Consider the following 23,496-nt stretch of genomic DNA (forward strand, 5'->3'; position numbering starts at 1 on the left):
ATGTTGTCCTGCCCGCCCAATGCGCCCGGTAGATTCGTTCTTTATGGCTATTTACCACTTTTCTGTAACCAGAAAGCCGCCAGGTTGTCCAATCGGGTAGTAAGGCTATTTTCGAAAAGTCAGTTTAAACAATGGTTGGGGTCCGATCAGACGGCCTGTTAAAAGAGCACTGCCAGCAAGAGAAACGGGGAGAAAAAAAAAAGGGACAACGACAATCGACAGGTCTTGCTTGTGATAGAGTTTTGATGCAACGCAGTAAACACGCAGACACCGGGCCGAAAAGGGAAGAACGAAGGTTCAGTAAAATAATCTGAGCAGTCAAGTAGAGAAAGACAAGGACATAAAACGTGATAAACGTGTCGTAAACCAGCTCCCGAGTTCTCTATTTTCTCTTTTTTTATTCTTTTAGATTTCTTTATACCCTCTTGGATTCGTTTGCAACCAGAATGAAGAGGAGTGGGCGATATCTGCACTGCAGGATTACCTTTTCGAGTTCTCCTCTTCTTCACAGATATTCCCTACCCAATTGGGTAACTCGACGGGAAGGAGGTATTTTGCGTCTCGAAGGAACGGTGATCGGGAAGACCGACAAACGCGGGCGGGAAGGGATGGTGTTCAGCCTCCGAGGCGCGATCGAACCCACCCACTGAATTACCAAGCCGCGCCTGTGATGGGATTGAAAGCCGAGGGCTATCAGGCGCACACGCTCAACACTGGCGAGAGAATTGACGAGATGGAGCTATCGCTGCGACGAGGACCATGATCGACGAGAGGAAGTTGCAGCGTGACGATAATGGGGGTGACGAGGCAGTGTGGTGAGCTGTCGTCTTGTCGGAGAGCAGACAGGGGGCGCAGAGTCTCCTAAGGAAAGGTGGGTAGTCTTGACAGCGGTCGGAAACGAGGCCTCGATAGAGAGGAAAAAGAAAAACAAGCAAGAAACAGAAAACAAAGAAATGAAGAAACAATGGAGATGAAACAGGAAGGAAAAGGCAAAAAAGGTGAAAGGAAGAGAGAAACACGGTGAAGGTAAGAGGGGTTGGATGGAGAACGGGCAAGAAGAGGAGATTGAGATGTTCTGTTACGCCGTTGCTTAGACTGGAGACAATAAGGTAATAATAATGCCAACGCAACTCAGCTTGGGCATAATGATGAATTAATCCTTGAGCACAAAAGATGGAACTCAAGGATGCATCCGTCTAGACTCTTCAGTGATCCCTGACCTCTAAAGGTCTATGGTTGCTATAGTTATGGCGACTCAAATGGCCTTGTTAACAAGGAAGTGGTAAATTATCGTTACGCAGAGGTGAGGGGGACAATATCAACTCGAGTGTAGATTTCATAGTTCAGATCTCAGACTCATGCAAAGGCAATCTAGAACAGTCAGCGACTGAGCATTCCTGGCTGGCTGTCATAGAAGAGAAAGAATAGTTCCCTCAACGCTGAGAATGATGATGTTTTGGCAGGATAACTAATTAGCAGTTACTTCTCAACATAGTCAGGGCATCACAGCTGTATCCAACATCTATAATACAAACTGATTCAGTTGGAATCACTGTTAACCAAATAAGTTACGGTAGATTTGACTTCGGCTAATAACTGACAAGACACACCCAAAGCATCAATCAAGGACGCATTCATGTCCAACGTGTATCTTCAATACCAAAAACCCCTTACATAGAACCAACTGTGGAGAGGCGGCGGAAGTTCAACTAGCCACATCAGAAGCTCCACTTTGGGTTTCTGAGGTACATCTACGTACTTGTTCTGTATGTACACTGTCATATTCATGCCAAACTACAGTTGAAACTGAACCATCCTAACATCAATGACTGATATACCTATATAGAACGGTATCCCAATAACAAACAAAACATTGGGGCTTACTACCTTAGGTTACTTATCATTATTATTGCATCGCACCAATAAAAACCCCTCTAAATCAGGGGCACACGAAACGAAGCCAATGTTTCGAATCCTCGGCACGGTGATGTCCACTAAACCATTTTTGGTAAGGGTTCTGGGGATGGCCGATCGTCATCTGAATTGTTTCTGCAATCTGCACTCCTCTACAGCCATGGCGATTCGCCGCTCTTTCAACCAACATGCACAAATCAGTACTGTCTATCTATCTTGAAGTAACCGCATTGCCTGCCTGAAGATTTGATTTATGGCACAGATACTTCTCTAGCTAACAGCGGCATTCCCATATTTAAACAACAACATAATGTCATTCTAGACCAATGATATGAGCCTCGAATCTTGGGTTACTGAAGTTTACCCGCTCACCTCAGCATCCAGACCCAGGGACTCCATAGCTATCTCCACCACCTGGTACCGGACCGCGTCTCATCCTTGGACCTTGTTATTTTGGTACCAAGGGATAAGGTCAGGATTTTACTTTCTAGCGAAGGCCTTTCTACAAGTATCCAATAACTTTTATCCCTTGGATCGTTTGCCTTGAAATTTAAGGTTGACTGCCTTGATCCACTATCATTACTGGGATACTTGCATATCAACGTGCCTTGCGTACCACCATGCTATTTCCTCGACGCCTCATACTAAACAAGGTCCTGAGAACAGAAGGCAGAACCTGTCCTTGCGCGATGATATCTAACATTTCTAGTTTAGTTACTATGCTATTGCTTACAATATTTGAGAGACTATGTAAACCGATTGTCTCGGTTCATGAAAGTTCTATCATAGAAGTCATAGCCTAAATTAGCAAAACTAGATCCAAACCCTTGTACCTACCCAAACAGAATGTATGTTCCCTGCCAATCATCTAGTCTTCGGACAAAAGGATATACAAAATCAGACGAAAAAGAAGAAGGAAATGCATGCTTCAAGCAGTTTCTAACGCTTCCCTCCTGAGATAGCTGTTCCGCCCAACGAAACGGTGCCCGAAGCCCCATAAGCGGGAGGTGGTGTAGGACTGGGAGACGGGCGTCGTGCGACGGGGTCTCGTCCGCCAAGCAGAGATTGGCTGGGGCCACCTACACTTGGAGGCACCTCGCCTCCATCACCCGTACCGACGACGACTTGTTTACCATCGCGCATGCGTCCAACGACCATTCCCTTCGCGACGGATTTGAGGACAGCTTTGCGGCTCACACCGGACGCGTCAATGTACACCAGGCCGACGTTCTTGATACCGCCAGTGACGTTGCTCGCCACGGCACCGGCTTCCGCTCCATAACGATGTGCAATCATTGTGCTGGCCGCGACAGAGCCAGAAGTCAGCACATTGCGCGCACCCTGCTCGATACCATCCGCCAGAGTTGAGAAGGCGATCAAGGACTTGTTCAAGATCCCCGGCTTGTAATCGCTGCTGTTTCCGTACTTATCAATACCTTTCTGTTTACCCTCTCGCCGGGTCAGAGAGGCACCGAAATTCTGTGCCACTTTACCAACTTGGCCCACGGTTTTGGCGGAGAGTTCTGCCGCGCCTTGAGAGAGGGTGCCAATCTTTCGAAATCGTGCGTGGGTGGTTTCAGAAAATGTCATTGGCTTGGGATTGGGTTTTGTTTTCTTCGTGAAGCTTTCAGCTCCACTGGTTAAAACGTTGCCAATGTACGATGATCCTGTCACGATCAAGCGGGATGCCATGGCAGATTTCTGGACAAGGGTCGAGTTCTTATATGCCGGGTGGCGAGCCATCTGCAAGTACTCTTCCGACACATTACTGACGCTGATTTTGTTTCCCTCTCCCTCGGCAGGAAGTTGAATTTCCACCGGTCCTATTAGTCCACTCATTAGCAAATTTGTCAGTCAAGAGACAGATAAAGAACGCTTACTCTTGGAGCCTGGCTTCACACCAGGTTGCTCCACTACTTGGTATCCTTCCATCTCCCCTACAACACTACCATTCTCCTCGTCAACCAAAACAATTTTTCCATGTGCATCACTAGAGGTAACCTGCTCGGAGGAGACGTAGCCTTCCCCAGGAGCATAGCTGGCCGGGTTGTATGGTGCGTGCTCCCTCGGTGGAGGCGCTCGCTCGAGGAATGCTGTACATTGTGCCAAAATTGTTTCGAAAGTGTCGATATCTTCCTGCGTCACCTTATCGGGCCCGGTCCCAATTCTGGGAAATTGAATGCGAATGAACGCACCCGCATCGGGTCCTAGATCCCAACGAGGAATCAAGTAGCTATTCGGCGGCTGATGGTAGATCTGGGTTGTTGCGGGAAGGGCAAGATCCAACTCAGGTGGGAGGTGTAAGTGAAGATAAAAGTCCTCCTCTACTGGTCCGTCCGTGCCTGCGGCCTGAGGAGTCGAAGCGGTAGTTGGAACCATCAATAGAGAGAGGGTCTGCGGACCGGATGGAGTGAGCTCCGTTTCTTCGCCATTCTGGATATGGAAGGCAAGAATATTATTGATGCTGTAGAGGAGTCTGGGATCATGGGTGGATGACATTGCAATCAGCTGTGTCTCTGCTACTCCTCTGTCGTTCGTATGCGGGGAAGCGATGACGTCGGTGTTCTAGCTGCTAAGTCGAAGGCACAAATCAACAACTCAGAACAAGGGGCTTGAAAAAGATTTAGAGAAGAAGATAGATAAAACAAAGTGAGGAAAGATTGAAAAAGAAAGGTAGTGGAAATAGCAGGATAAATGGCAGAAGTCTTGGTGTCCTGAGCGGGGGTTAATTATAAACTATTTTAAAACTGCAATGCCGCCAACTGCATCAGGGCAGTCTTGGCGCACCGGCGCCACATGATATCAGTGATATTGCACCGCCACAGTCTCTCTCACATGTGACTGAGTTCCGTTGAACCAACCATAATCCATGTGGCGGTGCTCACTGTGTCAGCGTTGTGTCAGTTAACATAATTCCCAGGTCAGCCGCCACCTTCTGTAATCCATATAGAATGGCACTTTTTAAGGCTTTAATATCTCAACAACCAAGCATCTACACGGATATAAGGTTAGGTATGAGGTATAGTATAGATATATAGAATCATAGTTACAAGTAACAGCCTCCTAGTATATATATATATACTTAGGAAACATAAAAATACACTGTATTTTTTGGTAATATTAGCTTTTTAGATATTAAGAGAGAGGATTAGCATTTTAATGCCTTGTAAAAGTGTAATCATATACTCTAGACTATGTATACTCTAAATATCTTACTTATATAAATAGTAATTTAAGTATGGTGAAGATATTAAAGCCTTAAAAAGTGCCATTTTATATGGATTACAGAAGGTGGCGGCTGACCTGGGATGGCGATTGACCCGGGAATTACGTTAAATAACTTAGTTATCTTAGTTCTTTGTCCGATCCCTTTCTTTCAACCAGATCTAAAATTGAAAATACCTAGATAAGAATCCATAAGCATTAATTCGTTGTTCAGCCCCCTGGGACTCACTGGAAAAGGACTCACTGGAAAGCCTGACTAGTTGAAGGAGGAGTCAGAGTTTTCGAACGGCGCTTTCCTCACGCATTGATTCGTAGTCCAGGGACCTCTACTCCCTATATCCGTAGTATCTGCGGGCGGCTACAGATAGAGGAGATGCTGACTCCCCAGACCTGATGTTCTCCTTACCAGGATAACTACGTGTTACGCGCTCAAGTTTATATTAAGAATAAACGCAACACTATGGCTTCTTTTCAATTGGTATCTGACATCCACCTGGAAGCTCCCCCCGCATACGACCTGTTCGACATCCCTTCGAAAGCGCCGTATCTAGCCATTCTAGGCGACATTGGCTATGTCAAAAACGACGGCTTTTTTGCCTTCCTCGAGCGCCATCTTCGAAAGTTCCAAGCCATTTTCTTAGTATTAGGAAACCATGAGCCCTGGAATTCCACCTGGGCAACGGCGAAGGACAGGCTTAGAAACTTCTCCGATAGTATTCGCCAGAGGAAGGCTTCAGAAGAAAGTACAAAAGCCGAAAATAAATTCGGAGAATTCGTTTTCATGGATCAAACGCGCTACGATATCTGCCCAGACATCACAGTACTAGGCTGCACGCTTCACTCCCAAATCGCACAGAGCCAGGAAGAGCGCGTCTCCCTGTCACTCAATGACTTCTACCACATCGAGAACTGGGATGTAGAGAGCCATCGAGCTGCACACAAAGCTGATCTCGCCTGGCTCAACAACCAAGTCATCGACCTCACTCAATCGGATCCGCATCGCAAAATCATTATCTTCACTCACCACAGTCCCACACTTGACGCTCGTGCAACTGATCCTGCGCATGTGAACAGTCCCATCATATCGGCTTTCGCGACAGATCTGACTGGGGAGCCGTGCTGGGAAAAACCCCAGGTGCGCTTATGGGCCTTTGGACACACGCATTATAATTGTGATTTTGTCGACAACAGAACAGGGAGACGCATTGTGGCGAATCAAAGAGGCTATTATTTTGCGCAGTCAGAAGGTTATGATCCGGAGCTGGTGGTTAGTGTATAGTTGCGGTCGTATGGGCTACAGTTTAGGGACAGATCTTGTAAAACCGGTGCAACATCATCATCATCAACAGGGGAACTTCTCGATCTTCAAAGTTTTCTTGACGCAAGAACAGACAAGGAAACTAGGTATTATTCTATTTTATTATTTTTTTTTTTTCTAAGATGGCCAAATTCGGGTTATAGCGAATGATCACGCTGCCATTGATCCAGTCAGCGTTCCCTTTGGACAGCCGCGGTTAACCGAGGCATAATCGAGCTGCATTTCCCCGTGATTTCCTCCTCGTCCTCTCCCCACATTCTACTCGGACTTCCTCTTCCTCCTTTACCTCTCTCTTCCCCTCTTTTACCATCTTCACAGGTTCGGGATTATCCTGCTTCGGTTCTAAAGACTTACCGTTTGACAACCTCAGCCATGGCATCTATCGCCCGTGCTCTGCGGCCCTTGTCCCGCACCGCTCCCTCTTTCCGCCTCGCAGCCAGACAGCCATTGGCATACCGACTGGCACAAAGGTACGCTCTACATTGACTTTTTATTTCTTGATTCGGCGCTACCTTGTCTTGATCGAAATATTCACATGCACTGACTTCTTAAATCTACAGCACCCATGCTTTCTCTACCACGTCCCAGCGGCGGGATGTCGATCTCTCCAGCCTGACCCCAACCCCAATCACCCATCTCTCCGAAACCGAGTCGCTGATGGCCGAAACCGTCTCCAAGTTTGCCCAGGAACAGATCGGACCCAAAGTGCGAGAAATGGACGAGTCCGAAGTCATGGACCCCACACTAGTCGAGCAGCTGTTCGAGCAAGGGTTGATGGGTATCGAGATCCCCGAGGAATACGGCGGAGCCGGTATGAACTTCACCTCCGCTATTGTTGCCATCGAGGAACTGGCCCGCGTCGACCCCAGCGTTAGTGTCCTGGTGGATGTGCACAACACGCTCGTCAATACGGCCTTCAACAAGTGGGCCGACGCCGCGCTCAAGAAGACGTGGTTGCCTAAGCTCGCTACGGACACCGTCGGTTCGTTTTGTCTCTCTGAGCCGGCGTCCGGATCCGATGCGTTCGCCCTGCAGACCAAGGCGGAAAAGACGGCGGATGGGTACAAGCTGAATGGATCCAAGATGTGGATTACCAACTCCATGGAGGCTGGGGTGTTCATCGTCTTTGCGAACCTGGATCCCAGCAAGGGCTACAAGGGAATCACAGCCTTTGTGGTCGAGAAGGATACCCCGGGATTCTCCATTGCCAAGAAGGAGAAGAAGCTGGGTATCCGGGCTAGCAGCACCTGCGTGCTCAACTTCGATGATGTGGTCATTCCCAAGGGTAATCTGCTCGGAGAGGAGGGCCAGGGCTATAAGTACGCTATTGGCTTGCTGAACGAAGGTCGTATCGGTATTGCCGCTCAGATGACCGGTCTGGCATTGGGTGCTTGGGAAAACGCCGCCAGGTAAGCTCACACTCCCCCAGTGAGCAAGATCCTCATTTTCTATCCCAACGTACCACTCACATCAATGGCAGTTACGTCTGGAACGACCGTCGTCAATTCGGGCAGCTTATCGGAACTTTCCAGGGTATGCAGCACCAGCTCGCCCAGGCCTACGTCGAAATCGCTGCCGCACGGGCTCTCGTCTACAATGCCGCACGCAAGAAGGAAGCTGGTCAAGACTTTGTCCAGGACGCCGCCATGGCCAAGTTGTACGCCTCGCAGGTTGCAGGCCGTGTGGCCAGCTCCGCCGTCGAATGGATGGGCGGCATGGGCTTTGTCCGTGAAGGCATCGCCGAGAAAATGTTCCGTGACAGCAAGATTGGTGCCATCTACGAAGGCACAAGTAACATTCAGCTGCAGACAATTGCTAAGCTCCTGCAAAAGCAGTACACTAAATAGATCCGGAGCTGTTTCTCTTTTTCCTTGTCCTCCCCCTCCCGTTTCCGTTACGTACATAGTCGGCGTAGGTGTGTTATAGGATGTTTTGTTTTCAGCGCAATGATTGGGGTCGGCAATTCGACCCCGACGGCAGAACCACCCCACTGTCCTATTGGCAACGCCTGCAAGTCTCATTTGTGGAAGGCTAACGACGATCATTTTTGCATGTATGATAACAGCATTTCGGCTATAGATAGAAGTGAGAATATTTCTTCGCCTCGCTTCGGAACAGAATGAAGCTGTCATGGTTCGATGATAAACACTATTCCTTTTTCTTCGGCGCCGGAACTGTGAACACATTTCGGTGTTGGGGAGCTCGTCTCATTGTCCGCCTTTACTCCCCCGTCACATTATCTTGGTTGTCGTTGGAGCGAATAGAGGTGAGAACCGGCTCGAAATTGCCCTCAAGAGCCCGTCGCAATTGATTTCTCGACGCTCTTTCACTGATGTACATGCTTCAGCGACGGATAGAGAGCATTGCTACTGGAGGCTTTCTGCAAGTGAAGCGGCCACAACCTCGACTTCGACCTCCGGTGATACACCAAGTCCTCCGAGCATACGCGTCGAGGCTCTCTAGTCGAAGCGGTAGCTCAATCGACATGCGTCGAGTCTTCTTCGACGGGAGTAGCGAATATAATACTCAAAATCTTCCATGATGTTCGGGTGCCGGGTACAAAATGCTTAGAGCTCCCGGTGAGTGAGTTCAAGACTGATGTGGCCAGCCGTAGCTGTAGCCATGATTACCTCCTGGCTGATTTCCCCCCGACTGGTTTCCCCCTGGCTGATTTATGGGATGAGGGTAGTGCTGCGAAGCTTGAAGTACTGAATACCCGCCGGCTACCCGATCTGGTGGGACATCCGGCATTGGCATGGGCTGTTGGCTGGGTACATATGGCAAAGCTTGCTGAGGATGACGTAGAACCTGTTCTCCCCGCGCACTTTCCGGTCCGCTAGCCCGAAAGTACTGGGGGTATTGTTGGAAAGTGGAATCCGGAGCGTGGGCGATATTGGTGTTGAAATTGGCGTGGGGGATTGCGTTGGGTATTGTATGAGGAGTCTGGGCCTGTGCCTCGAACCCGTAAGATTCGGCCCTGTTGCTGTAATCCGCATCTGATGATTCGCATATAGATGAGGACCGTGTCGAACCGTACGTCTGCCATTCCTGAGCGACAGAAATCTGGCTCGAGGCGGAGAGGACCGAGGGGGCTCTCGACACCGGTGGTACGTTCAAGGACTCTGAGTAATGACTTGGAGGCGTGGCTCCCGCTGGGCTGCTGTATGATCCTTCTGTGAGGTCGAACCGAGACTTTAGCAATCACTCAAGCCGCCATTTCTGCTCGAGGGGGGCCATGAAACATGTTTCCCAGTCACATACCAGTACTGCTATAGCTTTGGTTGCCAGTGAGCATAGCCAGTTGCTGCCTGAGGCTCTTGATCTCATGCTCTAGAGCAGCATTCCGTCGCATCACGTCGTCAAATTGCTGGTTCTTGGCTTGGAGCTCAGCCACTTGGTTTTGGAGTCGCTCGATATGTTCTTTCGTCCGCTGACGAATGGTTCTTTGTGCCTCTCGATCGTTGGCACGCTTTCGCGCCAGCTGTTCAGCGGAAAGAGTGGTCACTTTACGAGTTCCTGCGCGGGATTCTCGCTTCTTTGTCGACGATTGCGTGGTGTCTTGGTTAGAGCTCATCGTGATGTCCCGGCAGTGGCAGCTTACGAGTCGTTTGCTGCCAGTTCTGATTTGACCTGTCGTCAGGGAAGTGTTCGTCGTGATTGCGCATGCATTGACCAGCGATATCAATGCCTATCATACAGAATTGCGCACAAGCCCCGGGGAAAAATCAGAAGAAGATGGCTGTCGAAGTTTCGATATGTGACTCTGGGCGTTCCATGTGTGTGGGTCGCGGTAAATGTCCGAGTTCGAGCCACTGGTCTAACGGTCACTCACGGAAATAGACTACTGAACATCGGATAGATGATCAAAGAGATGCCAGGGCGATGGGGCAGAAGCCTTTTGTGGCGCTCGAAGAATCGTCTCTGGTTGAACCACTCGTCTGATGTGAAACGCCCGGACCACAACTAAAAGAGCCCCCAGGTTCGGCATCTTTATATAGGCTCGGATTTAGGGGCGTCCGGCCCTAAAAAGTACCCAAGAGTGGACTCGTTTCTTTGCGCTGTCAGCACAAGTGCGACAGTCGATATCTGCCAAGTTCGGAAAAGCGAGATAGGGTCGCCAGGCTACGGACCTTCCCCTCGAGCAGTTAGGCCGCCAATGAAACAAATTGCAAGGACGAAACGACCTGTGGGATTGGCAAGAAGAGGGATAGCGCCTTTTCTCCAAGAGGCTACTTTGATGGCCTATGGGTCGGCGCCATTGCGCTTTCCGATCTTCCCGACTACAAGTACGCTCCACGTCTGATTCACATCAAGACAGCCAGATGATTGGTAATGGGCAACCACCTCACAGATATGCCATTTGCTCAAATGCATCAGTGGCATTGCAGCAGACTCTGCCCAAGCGTATGCGCATCACGGTCAAATATAATGAGACGAGGAGTGGGAATAATTCTTGATGGCAACCGCCACCCCTCGAGGCCGCGAACTGGCTATGGAGTGCTTGCCCAGCCAATAGTATTGCAAAGGGGCAGCCCAAATAAACAGCAAGCGCTCATAGCATTATCTAATTCTTACACCGTCTGCCTGGCCTATGGAGTAGATAATTAAAAGAATTAGTTAGTGGGCCCTGGAGAATCATGGCCACATGGTGAGCCAGAGAGCGACTGGAGGAGCATTAGAAGTCAGGCCAACCCCGGGCACATCGCCGAGAAACTCCAGCGCTAGGATGGCCCCAAGTCCGAACTTTGTTGACTACTACTGAAACAGCTGCATCAATCCTGCATTGGGGGAGGGGTTGCACCTGGATGGGCACAAGTCAGCTTAAACAGAGACCTCACACGCCACAAAAGAAAAGAAAAGAAGAGAAATAAATCCGTACCAGAAAAACATGAGTTGGGTAAAAGGATGTGTGTGGCTTCTTCACTATTCTGGTCAATTTGAAGCGAAACATGCACTAGTCCTTGGCCTAGGAACGTTTGTCGCACCTGTCCTCTAATGGTTGGATTCAGGGAGATAGGATTATTATATTTTCGACAAGTGTGCCTTGGATGGCACTATTCAGCTAGTCCGGGAACCTTCTCTGTGTTCTTCTCTAATGAGATCTGTGAGCCGAGGGGTTTTGCACAAGATTATCGATCAAGGAGTGGTCCATCATGTCTATGTCTATGCCCCGCAGGGAAATCTGACCGCGTCCTCTTGAAAGATGGATGTTTTTGGAACTTGCGATCCACACTATCCGGAAACCATGGGCCTGCTCCTGGAAGTCCTGTGAGGATTCGACGAGAATGGCCGTCGAACCCAGTTTCCTTTAACTACGTGATTTGCAGGAATCCGTGGACCAGGCAATGTACCAGCGAGATAAACCATTGCCCATTAAATGAACCGGTCAAGTGTTCTGTTGTTTGTTTGTTTATTTGTATTTCTGGGTCTGTGGACTCGGAAAGATCAAGGATGTGATGCATGTAGACCGTCCACCAGAGGCAATCGGCAATATCTCAGAGCCAAGAGTCAAGAGGGTCAGTACACTACAGCATCCAATCCACGTCAGGAAAATTTTTACGGCGCACTCAATAGTCGAATCAGATAATTCAAGGCCCTTGAACTTTCTGAAGGCTGGCTGAACAATAATCGAACAGCTATGTACGAGGCAACAACGGCATGGAACGGGAAAGAATCGCCTCAGGATCATCCATGCTTTTACCATTCAATCCAGAGTCGACTTTGTTTGGTTCTCAATGGATAATGGATAATGGATGCGAAGAGATAGATTCTGAGTAATTGGGCGATACGGCGAGGCCGAAGATGTACCGGTATTGGCAGTCAACCTCATCATAACTAGGATGTATGTGGGGCCTAGCGGCTGCAGACCATAGTTAACTCCTCCGTACCCGTCCGTACCTTTTGCTCAATCTGTTGGTGCTTGGACTCGGAATATCTTTACCTCTCCGGAAATCGGTCCATTTCTTCGAAGCTTTCATGTTGAAGCCACTGGACTAATCAGGATAGGCCCCCAATGATTGATTGATAATCCCTTAGTTAGTCATATAAACAACGTGGCTTCGTAACTTGACCCCGATTGCCCTAAAAAGGGAATGGTGGCATGGTAAACAGTCGCGCAAGGCTTGAACTAGTTGCTTTCGAGAGTCAAGGTCCACCATATCAAGATAACCCGAGATACAGAGCCCAAGTCACATTTCCTGACTCTTTTGTCGATGTGTTTATGAAGTCGCATCGAAGCATGGAGTACAATTGTCGGGACTGTTTGTTGCCGCACTCCTTGTATGTGGATCAATCGCGACTCGGCTGATTTCCGGCCGCATAGTTTGAACTAAAGGGGCTTGGGAAGGAGTTTCATTGACGGTGTACGGAGTACATAATCTGTTAGTCAGGATCCAGGTTCCGGTTAGGTTCATTGTGGACAATGCCTATTACCAAAACACTCCATAGTGGCGCATCAATATCCCACCTCCAACTGCCTTTAATTCGTAGTATAAGCTCAAGAGCCCCCGGCTGTTGGGCCCCCCTGACCCCTGCACCAGGATCAGTAGAAGCAGTCAGTCATCCACCAGAGGATTTCTATCGGTCATCCCTGCATCTTGCGAAGCTTTCATTCAGTCACGGTTCCCCGGCCCGCAATCGCCTTGTTTGCATGATGTAATGCTCTCTGGTATGTGAACCGACTGTCATAGACAACTTGTTTCAAGCTCCAGAGTATCGTCTAGTAACAATGCGCTCACTTGAGGCGTCGGATGACCGAGACGATTCCGATTTTTTATCCTTAGAAGCTTCCTACTTCCTTCTACAAGAGCGAGCAATAATGGGGGATATGGGTTGAAACGTCGGCAAGCATCTTCGTAGGAGCCTGAATTTTCAGGCTAATACTTGGAGGCCGCCCGATACGTGACAGTTGGTATCTTCTTCAGTCCTCCCTTCATGCAGTCTGTAGTTGAGATTGACTCTTCTGGAGGAGTGATCTCCAAATAAAGAAAGGTGCAAATCCCGCGGCATTGAGTCAAGATGGATCCAGATTATAAAGCTCGCAAAGAGGCCTTTGTCTCAGGTCTTGCAGGAGGAAGCATCCTGGAAATCAACGCCGTCACCTTGGTTGCTTCGGTTCGTGTTACTATCTTATTGTGGCTACTTCGCCTACATTGTTTCTCGACTAACCGAGTCTCTTTGCGATCAATCAGGTATCCGTTTTTCTGTGGTCAATTCTACAATCTCGCCTATCCTTTTTCACACCCTACAGCGCCGCTGCCCTTCTCGTTGATTTCCTGCTCAATGTACTAGCTATCTTGTTCGCAACCACTTTATACTCTTCGGCGCCTCTTCTTCTCAATCTCCTTCTAATATCTCCCGCTCTGCTGATACTCCTCTCTACGAAACGTCCTCGGACCCCCGTCAAAGCGAAACCTCCTCGCCAGTCCGCTAGAGCTGGGAAAGATGACTCGAAACATGCGACAGCCTTGCCAGAGTCTCTACCCATTCATCCATTTCTCACGACATATCGCGCCGCCATGATGGTTATCACGTGCATCGCTATCTTGGCTGTGGATTTTCGCATTTTTCCTCGCCGATTCGCCAAGGTAGAAAACTGGGGTACATCACTCATGGATCTGGGCGTTGGATCGTTTGTCTTTTCGGGCGGAGTAGTATCCGCTCGCTCACTACTCAAGAGCAGGATCAATGGCTCTAAAAGGTTGCCTCTTGCCAAGAGGTTGATTGCGTCGACGCGACACTCTATTCCTCTGCTCGTCCTCGGCCTGATTCGGCTATACAGCGTCAAAGGCTTGGACTATGCGGAGCACGTCACCGAGTACGGCGTACATTGGAACTTCTTCTTTACATTGGGTCTTTTGCCTCCGTTCGTGGAGGTCTTCGACGCCTTGGCTACGATCATTCCGTCATACGAGGTTCTCTCCGTGGGGATCGCCGTCTTGTATCAAGTTGCCCTAGAGTCAACAGACTTGAAAAGCTACATCCTCGTCTCCCCTCGTGGGCCAAGCTTACTGTCCAAGAATCGTGAAGGCGTCTTCTCCTTCTCAGGTTATCTCGCGATTTTTCTTGCTGGTCGTGCGATCGGCATTCGGATAATCCCTCGCGGAACTTCTTTCTCAAGAAGCCCAGAACAGGCCAGGAGACGGGTCCTGATCAGCCTTGGCGTGCAAGCGTTAGTGTGGACCACTCTTTTTGTGTTGAACTCCACTTATGCGATGGGATACGGAGCTAATATCCCTGTCTCCCGCCGCCTCGCTAACATGCCCTATGTCCTTTGGGTTTCGGCGTTCAACACCGCGCAACTGTTTGTGTTCTGCCTGATCGAAACACTCTGCTTTCCTGCAGTTCATCGGACAACGACTCAAGAGAGCGAATCTGAGCGAGTCGATTTTGCTACGAGCCGAATCATGTCGGCCTTCAATAAGAACAGTCTCGCGATCTTTCTTTTGGCCAATCTTCTGACTGGAGCTGTGAATCTGAGCATCTCCACAATTGATGCTAATACAGCGCAGGCCATCGCTGTTCTCATTGGATATTCATCCATTATCACAGGGGTTGCTCTAGCATTGCATCATGCCAATATCAAAGTACTTCCTTTCTAGGGTATTTACGAGCAATTGGTGGTGTGTTGAAGATATATAGTGAACTGTACCATATTCGTCAAATATAAGAGTACGATGTCCATAGGCACATGTGAACCGCGGTAAGTCAACTACGTCAGTGGGGAAAAGCAAAAGCATACTATCCGTATCCGTATCCTGAGCTTAAATATGACACTCCCCAAACACTACTTACCCTTTACTGTCGATCCTTCACTTTAGTAAAAGGGGAAAAAAAGATTGCTCGGTGAAATGGAATCCCTTAAGAACGAGATTCGATTTGTTCATTATCCTGAGGTCCGCGAAGGACCGTGTGTCCCCTACCAGAACGAGACACAATCAATTCCCGTCTTCCGCGGCGCACCCTTGGCCATCGGAGCTGCCATGTATGTGGATCGAGATCCCGTACAGAAACTACCACCACCATCCATCTCACCCCGCTGACATCTCATAACAGCATTCACTCTGTCGGATTTGTTCAAAGCTTCTTCTGGCGCAATGCAGGGTTTGAAGTAATTCGCAAAATCCCACAGCTGCGCGACTATGCTCCTCGCTACAATCCAACTGTGATTCCTGTCGCGGACTCGAAGCGTGCAGCCACAGAGGAGCTTCCACCATCGCCAAAAAGCCGAAAAGGTTCTGCAAACTACCACACTTCTGCGGACTACCATGCGCTGTATAAGTCCGGGAAATTGACTCCGACTGCTGTCGTGGAGGCACTGTTACCCCTGATCCGGCGTGATGTTCGACCGCCCGGGAAGCACTCGGTCGCCTTTGTGGAGTCGCAGGTAGAGCGGATTCGCGCGGCGGCGGAAGCTTCGACTCAGAGATACAAGCAAGGGCAGCCCCTGGGGCCTCTTGACGGGGTGCCGGTTGCGGTCAAAGACGAGGTGCACGTCGAAGGGTACCGACGAAACCTCGGAAGCAACCTGGACTTCAAGGGAGGGTTTGAGGGCACCTCTTGGTGCGTGCAGAAGTGGGAAGAAGCTGGTGCTATCATTATTGGGAAGACTACCATGCATGAACTTGGTCTGGGTAAGAATCGAACATCTCCATTACTCCTGAAGTCCAGAAATCTCACAAGCACACCCGGAGGCAGACACCACAAACAACAACCCGAACTACGGGACACCCAGAAACCCTCACAACCAGGACTACTACTGCGGTGGCTCCTCAGGAGGGTCTGGCTATGCGGTCGGAGCAGGCCTGGTGCCCATCGCGCTCGGCGCGGACGGCGGAGGCTCAATTCGCATCCCCTCTTCCTTTTGCGGGATCTGGGGCCTGAAACCCACCCATAATCGCGTCAGCGGCTTCCCGACAGCTTCGCTAGCTCCAACCGTCGGCGTCTACGGACCGATGGCAGCCAGCATCGATGACCTGGCTCTGGCCTACCGCCTCATGGCAGCCCCTGCGCCGGCAACCGAAGACCCCGTCTCCGCCACCTTCCCAGACCCCATGTCGAGCATCTCATCTACAGCTCAAAGACCCCGGAGCAAGACAATCGGTATCGTCCCCTCCTGGATCGACCGCGCCGAGCCACCCGTCCGAGCCGTATTCGACGCCGCCCTCGACTTCTACCGCAAGCAAGGCTACACCGTCGTCGACATCGCCATCCCCTACCTCCCCGAGGGCCAGCGCGCACACGTGCTAACGATTATGTCAGAAATCTCGTCCGGCCTGACACCAGCACAGATCGGCGCCCTCACGGCCCCCAACAAGGTCCTCGTCAGCATGGGCATGTGGCAGATCACCGCACAGGATCTCATCGCCGCCCAGCGCCTCCGCAACCTCCTCATGTCCCACCTCGCCTACCTCTTCCGCCAACACCCCGGTCTACTCATTCTGACCCCGACATCTCCCATTCCCGGCTGGAGGATCGAAAGCGAGACGGATCTTGCCCGCGGCGTGTCCGACGGCAAGGCCTCTGTCCGGAATATGGAGTATGTCTGGCTGGCGAATTTCAGCGGGTGTCCAGCCATCAGTTGTCCCGCTGGGTACTCCGGTGGTGATAAAGGGGGCCGTGTCCCCGTCGGTGTAATGGCTATGGGCGAATGGGGATCGGAAGAAGACCTCATCGCTTTCGCCAGGGACGGAGAAGCGATCTTGGATCTCCCTGGGAACCAGCCATCGAAATCTGATCGACCGGACGGAGTGTCGACTGGCTTGAGGATTCCGGCCGGCGACGGCTGTCTATGGGAGGATGTAATTGCGAAAGCTACCGCAGAAGGCTCCTCTTGAGTGGTACACCTATATACGAACAAGATGAGACTTATCTTTATGTATATAAGACCGTAGTCTCGCGATCCCTGTCTGTGCTAGTTCGCCTTTGGAAGATCTGTATAAACCACCTAGCCTGGTCTGATTCAGAGATGGTGTGCTCTTGTTGACCGAACTACCGCGGAGCACGACATGGTCCTTGATTGAAATTTGACATGCTTGGAATAAATTCTTTATGGACAGGAAGGAGGTCATAATTAGGCAAAGCGAACAATCAACCACTGTCAGAATGAAATGTAATTATATTATCATGGTATGACAAAAACTGGCTGTCCAGCAGCCGTGAAAGAACACCATAGCTATTGTCGACGGCTTCTGCGCTTGATGTATGGGATAGGGTTCATGGACTAAGGGTAAATCAGATAAACGTCGTAGCAACACAGTCGGGACTGCATCGTTGCAAATAAAATGTGAAAGTGTCCTTCACTTCCTTCGTTTGAAACGCTCAAAACCAGCCTTGTACAAAATTCTGGGGTGCAAGAGAGTATGGACTGGTAGCAGTCAGTACCAGTATGAGGGAAAATTGCTTTCCGCAACCTTCCCCGTTTCAAACCCAAATGCCTTCTCCGCGATGGGGAGCGTAGAACTCGCAGCCTAGTCTAGCGGCTTCGCCTCGGGATCGAAGCTGTTGTAAAATTCGTTCTCGGGGAGGGATATCATCGGTCAGATCTTCTTTGATGTGTATGATGTAGATAGATAAACCCGACAGCGGAAGCTGCCCAGAGTCACTGGTCTGAGCTTCTCCAGGGCTGGTGGACTGTGGTGCAGGATCCACCGAATTTTCAGTATCGCTTACATCGTCAGGCTCGTGGTAGCTCGGTGTCGGCTCGTCATGAACCAGCTCAGGGATCTCAGCCAAGCCTTCCGCGGTTGAGTAGAATCGTGGTCGCATGTCGGCCGTAACAGAATCCATGTCGGCCCTCTTGCCAGCTGCAACGGAGAAGCTTTGGAAACGCTTGGATTTCGGGCTCACTTGGCCACCACTGCCGCCATACCTGTTAGAGTCTGAGTGTTTACGCTTTCCGATACTCGATATCGCCATGCGCGGGTGCCGGGCTTCCATAACCTTCCCGGCCAGCAACGTCAGTTCCGCAATTAGGTGTCGCGGACATAGATGACCGTATAAAGTTGCATCCTCGACAGAATCGTCATATGAGCATTCAATGAAGATGGCGCGCAATTTACCGGTCGCAATTTTCGGTGCTGCTGCCTCCCAGACGCGTTTATTGCGTGGGTCAAGCGAGACACAGTCGGGTTCGACGTCACCGAAGATAATAATCTCATTGCCAGTATGGTGATCACGGATGAAGAATGCAGAGCTCTCCACTGTTGCCCAAATAGGATCTTTCGTGTTTGCTGGGTGCATTCGGGGAGAGCGAGCTGGAGAATATATCCTTCAAATAGTTTCAATGTCAGTGAATTCCAATCGCGTTCCAGTGTGGAAGACTTACCCTGCGTCCGTAGAGTGATCAACGGATATAGCTCTGGAAGGCAGCATCAGTGGATCAGCAGCAAAGACTGAGCTACCCACGCGGTGGTGAGTACCAGACTCCGGGTGAAAGCGTTGCCTGCATCGTCCATGACTGACGCCGAGGCACCGGGCTAGAAGACCGTCGCAGGCTCGGATATACCCCTTCGCATCTCCACGCCCGAACCTTGGATTCCCCCCTTCAACAAGACGTTGATAAGTCAGTAGACCCGCCCCGCCATCTTCATCGGACAGATTTGGCCAGATCACGTCGTTAAGCATATGGTTTTTTATGGCAGCGACAATTGACGGTAGAGCGGCCAAAGGTTTGGGCCCGTTTCCTGCTTCAAGCATGGGCGTGTTGATCGCCAGGCCGGACAGGTGATCCAAGTGAGCATGTGTGATCAGGACAGCTCCAATGATGTCTCGGAAAATATGTGCAGCATTGGCTTGAGCAGACTTGTAGGGCATTCTGAGGCCGGCAAAAGGCCCTTCATTCATCATATACGAGCCATCTCTTAATTCCGCATTGTATTGCTCCAGAGTGTGAATAATCCCTGAAACAAGGGTACCCGCGTCAACCGCAATCACCGAATTCGTCGACCAGTTCGTCGACGTTGATCGGACAAGAAGTCCAGTGAGGCTGTCTTCACGAGGACCTCCCGTGGGACCCTTCATGAGACAAGATGTCAGTTACCGGTTTGACTGCATGTGAGAACCCGATGCTAGTCCACACCGTTCGCCGTGCGAATGTTTTACATATGGAAGAGATACTTGGCAACTGGCAAGATGGATAAATCAACGAGGAACGGGAACGAAGAAAAACTTCAGGAGCCATTTTATTTCATAGGGATAGCTAAACTTTGTGCGAAAGCGCATGTTTTCTGATACGTAAATTCAAGGGCATTGAGCTAAGAAACAATGGACTTACCAAGACAATCACCTGAAAGGCTGCTTTATCCGCCATTGTCAATAGACTGTCCAGCCTTTCCGTACACGCTCCCCAGACAAACAATCGAGCAACTTCGTTTTAATGCGTCGCCGTCTCGGCAGCTCAGAAAACGACGCGCTGTCTCGGGAAATCGAACCCGGAGATGGGCAATGTCTAGTCCTCTCGACGAAGAGAGTGGATGCAGAAACCCAGCGAATGCGAAGTCTTATTTGTTTACCTATAACCAGCTCCGTATGCGTCTCCTAAGCACCCTCTATCAGAACTCCTACTCCACAACTCGGAATAGACGAGAACGAGGGTCGCAAAAAACTAAAGTTTCGTGTCACCCACAAGTTTCGGGGTGCAGTATGTGAGTAAGCGATGCGCGTGACTCTTCTGAGGGATCCCTGGTATGAAACGGCTGACCGCAGAACAGGAGGTGTCCCAGAACTTGGGGCCTCTTTTTTGGAGGGGTTTTTGGTTGGGGGCGCAGTACGGTGTTATGAGAGCCTTTGCCCAGACTCGTATCACAGCCACCAGATGACGGCCCAGATGGTAGGGATGCGATTCCAGAATGGCGGGTTGGAACACAGACAGCCCTTATGTTGGTGACAGTACCTAGCAATCCAACTAGAGCTCAGATCCAAGCACACACAATGTGATTGTTTTCTCGTCCACAGGGCTGCAGCGCTCGCATGAATCCACCGCCACAGAAAAATTCCAGTTGGAATTTTGATGGCGGGTAGTTGTCCAAATAAACCGACACCATTAAACTAACTGTTCAAGGGAGTCTCCTCTCAAGGATCACACTAGCGGGCCCGTTTTGAGTGGCTGAGCGAGGTCGGCGACAAGGCCGGCCGACCATGGATGACTCTGATTGTGATGGGTCTGGAGAGGGATCTGCAACTCAATATGAGATAAGATTAAGATAGAGAGACGGCTGGAGAATAGATCTCCTCTGCAAACCTTTTCTAGACGCAATATGATGGAGGAAGCGACTGTCTGTTGGCAAGAATGCGGCTACAGACAGGAGGAATGAAGGACAAGGTTTCAGGTGGTCGACGGTCGGAGGTTACGTCTATGAGAAGCTCAACCACTCCAGACTTCCCAGCTGTTCATCAGTTAATGGTACCATCTTGTTCAGGAGAAAAAAGACCACCGTACAATCAGGGGTACAGGAACCCTTTTCAAAGAAGGTATGCAGAGAATTTATCGTCGGCGACCTGATAGACGAGACAGACTGGTATGACGTTACCACTCAAGAGAGCTCAGTTACCTGTTGTAAACATACTGTGTCGGTAGCATGTTAGGTATCTGTGGGGACAAAATGCTGCTGATTGGTACCTTTGAGTTTGACTGCTGAGATCTGGTGGAGATCGTTTCCTGCTGGAGGACTGGATAATCATTTTTACCTTCTACCGTGGATGCAACTTTACAACTGTAGGTAGGAAATACCTATAGAGCAGATCATTGCTATAGAGCAGAGTGCCTGCCTGAGGCCTTCTTGCATTGGCAATTCCTGCCTTGCAGCCTTGTCCTCTGGGATCGCCAGGCTTGTTCTATAATATTACACCGTCTTGAGCGATGCATGCAGAACCTCTGCATTGTTATTGATGCTGTAGAATCTGATATGGCCCTTAAAAGGAGTCTGAGTGGACACTTGGCACCAAGCGCTCATGATCATACCACTCCTCAGAACCAGCTTTGATGAGAGAAGTGCACAAGCTTGCAGGAACATGTGAATATGGAATACATATCCACTAAAGACCATACAATGGAACATACCTGGGATGAGATGCGCACCAGTGCATGCAAGTCTCTTAGCGTAACTCCACCATTGCACCAACACGAAGGCTACACTGCAATTCTTGGTTCTCTCCTCTCCATCTTGTCTCGCCTCCAGAATGATGAACAGCACACGCTGCATCTCCAATCTCCGGAGGACCACCTGAGGTATCATTACTCAAGAAGCAGTATCAATCCGCATTCGACATAGAGAGCTCGAAGGTGGAAGGTCCTCCGTCGGGGACTCAGTCGGATCCGCTTATGCTACCAGGTCTCTATATATACTTGTTCCATGAAAATCTGGTTAGAGTCGTCTCCATACCTAGGAGGGTGTTTCTGATGGTTTAAACCTGCAGGACCAATTTCGCATAGATTTGCACCCCTCAAACATAATTGAGCACTGCACGTAAGTTCTCAAGCAAGGATGGAGACCTCTTCGACAACTGACTGGCCCCAGCTCTGACAAGACTCTAATCAGTACGGTGCACGTCATGAACAATATCACAGATGAGCCAGGTTTGGAGAAAAGGGTGGGAGACGCGGCTCAAGTTCTGCTCCCACACACATGCTGAAAGTAAATTAGATCTTTGACGAGGATTGCGCTAGAAAATGGCGCCAGAAGCCTCGAGATGATGGATTGGGTCATCGAGGAAGTTACGTTCAAGGCTGAAACATTCCTCAAAAAGGAAATGGTCATTGTGTTGGACGGAGACGTCGTCAAATCCAACATTGCTATCAAAGATATAGCTTGCCCTCCAGGCGGATGTGGAGCCTTTGGAGAATATTGCTGAGCATGACAAGGACTATGAGCCCGGGCCGGGAGAACAGATCGTCAACCTGGTTGATCCGTCCTTGTTCGCGCTCGCTTATAGTCATAGCCAAGTAATCCCAGACATAGTGATCGGACTCGATGACTGTCTTTCCCATTCAGGAGGGGCCAAGGCCTTGGGGGTGAAGATGATCCCTTCAGCGTAATCAATAATGGCAGAGCCGGAACCAAAGGTGAGTTTCTTGACTTGTTCACTACATATAGTCTGGATTACCAGTATCTGCCATGTGAGATCAACTTTAAAGACACTACTGAGGGCTGCCGTATTGCATCCTCCTACAACAATTAGCGCCCAGATCACCTTTGCCCGCTTTATGATGCACTCGAACAGATCATCACAGGCGTCATTCCTCTGTGGAACATGACTTTGAAACCTTTGAGAGCCGAGCGACTACATCGCCGAAATAGGATCAAATCGAGCGAATTGAATACCTGTAGGGTCCCAACTTCCAACTCGCTGCGTGAGATCCTGGAGCTTGGAAGTCTGAGTGATGTTGAAGATATCTATGACGGTCTCTGGGAAAGAGAGAAGCATCGTCCTGTTAAGTCCCCAGAGACCAGGCCCATTAGTCTCTGGCTAGATCGACTGAGAAGCGAGAAGCCCATTGATCTTCAGACCACAGTCCGTGCCAGAGGATTACAGGTCATTGTGAAACTGGCCGACATCAAATTGACACCCGAGACGCCAAGATACATCGGGACTCCCTGGCATTTCCAATGGCTATTGGTAAGACTTATTTCTTCAACTCTTCGCCATCTGTTCCATGACACGCTGCATGATATGCACAAAGCAAGAACGTTCATGCTGATAGAAATCTCAGAATGAGCATATCTGTGCCACGGCCATATACAACTAATCCTGCAAAAACGTCACTACCACCATACTCTCCTTCCGCCAGAGACGTTTGCTGGACTGGCTGCACAAGAATTACTTCCACAAGGGATTTGGCCTCCCCTGGCTGCCTCAGGTTTTCGGGTGCAACGAGGAAGAAAAACAGACTGGGGACATGGGCCAAGTCTCCTGCCTCGAGGGGCCCATCTTGTGACCTTCTCAAACATTTTCCAAACCAGCCTCGCCCTTGTGCATCTCCTTGATCCGAGTAGACCGGGCCATTGCAAGTCCCTGGTGTTGCATCTCGTCGACCCTTATGT

General features: G+C 49.9%; 9 protein-coding genes across 9 annotated transcripts; 5 read left to right on the forward strand and 4 right to left on the reverse strand.

Annotated features, from left to right (window-relative positions):
• Positions 1-693: 693 nt before the first annotated feature.
• AFUA_1G14820 (uncharacterized protein) lies at positions 694-2,038 on the reverse strand (the record flags this gene model as incomplete). The annotated part of the gene is made up of 2 exons (XM_747758.1): positions 694-861; positions 1,952-2,038. The coding sequence occupies 2 exons, from the start codon at positions 2,036-2,038 to the stop codon at positions 694-696; spliced, it is 255 nt and encodes an 84-aa protein (XP_752851.1).
• A 356-nt stretch (positions 2,039-2,394) lies between these two features.
• On the reverse strand, positions 2,395-4,696 carry AFUA_1G14830 (senescence-associated domain-containing protein). The gene is made up of 2 exons (XM_747759.2): positions 3,795-4,696; positions 2,395-3,737 (listed from the first exon to the last, which is right to left on the reverse strand). The coding sequence occupies exons 1-2, from the start codon at positions 4,411-4,413 to the stop codon at positions 2,854-2,856; spliced, it is 1,503 nt and encodes a 500-aa protein (XP_752852.1). The 5' UTR covers positions 4,414-4,696; the 3' UTR covers positions 2,395-2,853.
• Positions 4,697-5,155: 459 nt separating this feature from the next.
• AFUA_1G14840 (Ser/Thr protein phosphatase superfamily) lies at positions 5,156-6,586 on the forward strand. The gene has a single exon (XM_747760.2). It carries the CDS (start codon positions 5,600-5,602, stop codon positions 6,416-6,418), a length of 819 nt encoding a protein of 272 aa, XP_752853.1. The 5' UTR covers positions 5,156-5,599; the 3' UTR covers positions 6,419-6,586.
• A 69-nt stretch (positions 6,587-6,655) lies between these two features.
• Positions 6,656-8,723, forward strand: AFUA_1G14850 (acyl-CoA dehydrogenase). Its single transcript, XM_747761.2, has 3 exons — positions 6,656-6,927; positions 7,018-7,866; positions 7,938-8,723. Exons 1-3 carry the CDS (start codon positions 6,830-6,832, stop codon positions 8,302-8,304), a joined length of 1,314 nt encoding a protein of 437 aa, XP_752854.1. The 5' UTR covers positions 6,656-6,829; the 3' UTR covers positions 8,305-8,723.
• A 323-nt stretch (positions 8,724-9,046) lies between these two features.
• AFUA_1G14860 (bZIP transcription factor) lies at positions 9,047-12,316 on the reverse strand (the record flags this gene model as incomplete). The annotated part of the gene is made up of 3 exons (XM_747762.2): positions 11,337-12,316; positions 9,719-11,258; positions 9,047-9,630 (listed from the first exon to the last, which is right to left on the reverse strand). The coding sequence occupies exons 2-3, from the start codon at positions 10,029-10,031 to the stop codon at positions 9,047-9,049; spliced, it is 897 nt and encodes a 298-aa protein (XP_752855.1). The 5' UTR covers positions 10,032-11,258; positions 11,337-12,316.
• A 680-nt stretch (positions 12,317-12,996) lies between these two features.
• On the forward strand, positions 12,997-15,182 carry gwt1 (putative GPI anchor biosynthesis protein Gwt1). Its single transcript, XM_747763.2, has 3 exons — positions 12,997-13,124; positions 13,200-13,570; positions 13,648-15,182. Exons 2-3 carry the CDS (start codon positions 13,475-13,477, stop codon positions 15,055-15,057), a joined length of 1,506 nt encoding a protein of 501 aa, XP_752856.1. The 5' UTR covers positions 12,997-13,124; positions 13,200-13,474; the 3' UTR covers positions 15,058-15,182.
• A 56-nt stretch (positions 15,183-15,238) lies between these two features.
• On the forward strand, positions 15,239-17,609 carry AFUA_1G14880 (amidase). Its single transcript, XM_077803971.1, has 3 exons — positions 15,239-15,440; positions 15,512-16,089; positions 16,154-17,609. Exons 1-3 carry the CDS (start codon positions 15,307-15,309, stop codon positions 17,290-17,292), a joined length of 1,851 nt encoding a protein of 616 aa, XP_077660140.1. The 5' UTR covers positions 15,239-15,306; the 3' UTR covers positions 17,293-17,609.
• Positions 17,610-17,619: 10 nt separating this feature from the next.
• pdeA (3',5'-cyclic-nucleotide phosphodiesterase PDE1) lies at positions 17,620-20,632 on the reverse strand. The gene is made up of 3 exons (XM_747765.3): positions 19,731-20,632; positions 18,783-19,471; positions 17,620-18,725 (listed from the first exon to the last, which is right to left on the reverse strand). Exons 1-3 carry the CDS (start codon positions 19,764-19,766, stop codon positions 17,879-17,881), a joined length of 1,572 nt encoding a protein of 523 aa, XP_752858.2. The 5' UTR covers positions 19,767-20,632; the 3' UTR covers positions 17,620-17,878.
• Positions 20,633-21,501: 869 nt separating this feature from the next.
• On the forward strand, positions 21,502-23,293 carry AFUA_1G14895 (uncharacterized protein). The gene is made up of 2 exons (XM_077803972.1): positions 21,502-21,818; positions 21,872-23,293. The coding sequence occupies exon 2, from the start codon at positions 22,706-22,708 to the stop codon at positions 23,168-23,170; it is 465 nt and encodes a 154-aa protein (XP_077660141.1). The 5' UTR covers positions 21,502-21,818; positions 21,872-22,705; the 3' UTR covers positions 23,171-23,293.
• The last annotated feature ends 203 nt before the right edge of the window (positions 23,294-23,496 follow it).

Source organism: Aspergillus fumigatus, chromosome 1 (assembly GCF_000002655.1).
Source record: "Aspergillus fumigatus Af293 chromosome 1, whole genome shotgun sequence".
Classification (NCBI taxonomy): Eukaryota; Fungi; Ascomycota; class Eurotiomycetes; order Eurotiales; family Aspergillaceae; genus Aspergillus; species Aspergillus fumigatus.